At 59.1% G+C, this 3,240-nt stretch overlaps 1 protein-coding gene across 1 annotated transcript in view; it reads right to left on the reverse strand.

Annotated features, from left to right (window-relative positions):
- LOC119611958 (neurobeachin-like protein 1) overlaps positions 1 to 3,236 on the reverse strand; it is a gene marked incomplete at its 5' end in the record, with an annotated part of 29,239 nt that extends 26,003 nt beyond the window's left edge. Inside the window, 8 exon segments of the mRNA XM_037967651.1 lie at positions 1 to 261; positions 320 to 345; positions 347 to 421; positions 2,616 to 2,660; positions 2,662 to 2,726; positions 2,728 to 2,803; positions 2,841 to 3,148; positions 3,210 to 3,236. The exon segment at positions 1 to 261 is cut by the window's left edge and continues 100 nt beyond it. Coding sequence (XP_037823579.1) covers positions 1 to 261; positions 320 to 345; positions 347 to 421; positions 2,616 to 2,660; positions 2,662 to 2,726; positions 2,728 to 2,803; positions 2,841 to 3,148; positions 3,210 to 3,236 — 883 coding nt within the window.
- Positions 3,237 to 3,240: the final 4 nt, after the last annotated feature.

Here is a 3,240-nt window from a genome sequence, read left to right on the forward strand (position 1 = left end):
TTACCAGCATATCAGGACTTAGTTGTAGAAAAGAACGCGGTGGTGATCTTGGTGGACTCAAATAGACGATAGGATCTTTTGGTGTCGATATTTCACAATAATATTGTACAACCTTATCAAGAAATTGTGTCAAATCGGGTCGCTTTAATTCGGCTCTCAAAAGTTTTAGTGTTGTTTCTTCCTGAGTTAAACGACGCGGATGTGGTTCACGCATTAATTGTGAAGGAACTTGACCGAAATTGTTAATCATGCCTGTTGGTGGTAGCGAAAAGAAGAATATATTTGTTTTTATTTTGGTTTAAGAAAAACTACCTTCAAGCTTCTCTTTCCACAGGATTGGTGATTATCCAAATCAACAGCTCCCTCGTAAGAACAATAGTAGAAAACATTTAAGGCTTCGGCAGGGGGGCCGGGGGGGGGGAGCGAGAGGAAAAGAGGGAAGAAGGGGGGAAGGCAAGGGCAAAGCGAGGGAAACAGGGAGAGAGACGACCGACGGACCGAGCGAGCGAGCGAGCGAGCGAGCGAGCGAGCGAGCGAGCGAGCGAGCGAGCGAGCGAGCGAGCGAGCGAGCGAGCGAGCGAGCGAGCGAGCGAGCGAGCGAGCGAGCGAGCGAGCGAGCGAGCGAGCGAGCGAGCGAGCGAGCGAGCGAGCGAGCGAGCAGCGAGCGAGCGAGCGAGCGAGCGAGCGAGAGCGAGCGAGCGAGCGAGGAGAGCGAGAGAGCGAGCGAGCGAGCGAGCGAGCGAGCGAGCGAGCGAGCGAGCGAGCGAGCGAGCGAGCGAGCGAGCGAGCGAGCGAGCGAGCGAGCGAGCGAGCGAGCGAGCGAGCGAGCGAGCGAGCGAGGACGAGCGAGCGAGCGAGCGAGCGAGCGAGCGAGCGAGCGAGCGAGCGAGCGAGCGAGAGAGCGAGAGAGCGAGCGAGCGAGCGAGCGAGCGAGCGAGCGAGCGAGCGAGCGAGCGAGCGCGAGAGCGAGCGAGCGAGCGAGCGAGCGAGCGAGCGAGCGAGCGAGCGAGCGAGCGAGCGAGCGAGCGAGCGAGCGAGCGAGCGAGCGAGCGAGCGAGCGAGCGAGCGAGCGAGCGAGCGAGCGAGCAGCGAGCGAGCGAGGAGCGAGCGAGCGAGCGAGCGAGCGAGAGCGAGCGAGCGAGCGAGCGAGCGAGCGAGCGAGCGAGCGAGCGAGCGAGCGAGCGAGCGAGCGAGCGAGCGAGCGAGCGAGCGAGCGAGCGAGCGAGCGAGCGAGCAGCGAGCGAGCGAGCGAGCGAGCGAGCGAGCGAGCGAGCGAGCGAGCGAGCGAGCGAGCGAGCGAGCGAGCGAGCGAGCGAGAGCGAGGCGAGCGAGCGAGCGAGCGAGCGAGAGAGCGAGCGAGCGAGCGAGCGAGCGAGCGAGCGAGCGAGCGAGCGAGCGAGAGAGCGAGCGAGCGAGCGAGCGAGCGAGCGAGCGAGCGAGCGAGCGAGCGAGCGAGGCGAGCGAGCGAGCGAGCGAGCGAGCGAGCGAGCGAGCGAGAGAGCGAGCGAGCGAGCGAGCGAGCGAGCGAGCGAGAGAGCGAGCGAGCGAGCGAGCGAGCGAGCGAGCGAGGCGAGCGAGCGAGCGAGCGAGCAGCGAGCGAGCGAGCGAGCGAGCGAGCGAGCGAGCGAGCGAGCGAGCGAGCGAGCGAGCGACGAGCGAGCGAGCGAGCGCGAGAGCGAGCGAGCGAGCGAGCGAGCGAGCGAGCGAGCGAGCGAGCGAGCGAGCGAGCGAGCGAGCGAGCGAGCGAGCGAGCGAGCGAGCGAGCGAGCGAGCGAGCGAGCGAGCGAGCGAGCGAGCGAGCGAGCTAGCGAGAGAGCGAGCGAGCGAGCGAGCGAGCGGAGCGAGCGAGCGAGCGAGCGAGCGGGAGCGAGCGAGCGAGCGAGCGAGCGAGCGAGCGAGCGAGCGAGCGAGCGAGCGAGCGAGCGATCGAGCGAGCGAGCGAGAGCGAGCGAGCGAGCGAGCGAGCGAGCAAGCGAGCGAGAGAGCGAGCGGCGAGCGAGCGAGCGAGCGAGCGAGCGAGCGAGCGAGCGAGCGAGCGAGCGAGCGAGCGAGCGAGCGAGCGAGCGAGCAGCGCGAGCGAGCGAGCGAGCGAGCGAGCGAGCGAGGCCAGACGAGCGAGCGAGCGAGCGAGCGAGCGAGCGAGCGAGCGAGGAGCGAGCGAGCGGCGAGCGAGCGAGCAGCGAGCGAGCGAGCGACGAGCCAGCAGCGAGCGAGCGAGCTAGCGAGCAGCGAGCTAGCGAGCGAGCGAGCGAGCAAGCGAGAGAGCGAGCGAGCGAGCGAGCGAGCGAGCGAGCGAGCGAGCGAGCGAGCGAGCGAGCGAGGAGCGAGCGAGCGAGAGCAAGCGAGCGAGCGAGCGAGCGAGCGAGCGAGAGCGAGCGAGCGAGCGAGAGAGCGAGAGCGAGCAGCGAGCGAGCGATCAGATCTAGAGCGAGCGAGATAGCGAGTCTATCGATCTAGGATCGATCTATCGATCAGCTATCTATCTATCTATTATCTATCGATCTATCTATCTATCTATCGATCAGCTATCTATCTGTCTATCTATCGATCTATCTATCTATCTATCTATCTATCTATCTATCTATCTATCTATCTATCTATCATCTATTTGCACTTACCCAAATATCAAATCAATCCAATTATGTAAATTTTGACTAAATATCCGATTCCAAGGCTCTGCGGTGTATGGCTATAAATTCTTCAGGTGTGGTCGCCCAAGGTGGCAGTTATAACATCATCGACTTTTTCCTTTGTTATTTGCAAATGACCAAATCAAATCTACAGAAGTAATTCGAGATTATAACTATAAATAATATAATTCCAGAAAAGCCACAACCCACTTGTTCATATTCTTTAAAAATTCAGGAAAATAGAAAAATTCCGGAATCAACTCTTTAACATCATTTGGATTGTCCATTAAAAGTTTCCATGTTTGTGGTATAGAATGAAATTGACGATCAGCTACATCAAAGCGTCCGCTCTGCAGTTCAATGTGTAACGAGGTAAATGGTTCAACTCTCAACAAATAATGCAAAACACCAGCTGAATTGGAATAGTGAGTGCCATAGTGAAATTTAGGTATGCCACCAGAGGGATCTTCAAATGAATCATATTTCGAGCGTACCTCGGCTTCATTTTTGGGGTTTATCTGGTTCAGAAATGATTTTAGATTCAAATACATAAATTCTTAATCATTTAATAGAACTTACCACTCCTATGGGTTTAGATAGATCTCTAAAG

This window comes from Lucilia sericata, unplaced genomic scaffold (assembly GCF_015586225.1).
Source record: "Lucilia sericata isolate MDLA Ls3-8-SP2 unplaced genomic scaffold, ASM1558622v1 Contig001566F_arrow, whole genome shotgun sequence".
Lineage (NCBI taxonomy): Eukaryota > Metazoa > Arthropoda > Insecta > Diptera > Calliphoridae > Lucilia > Lucilia sericata.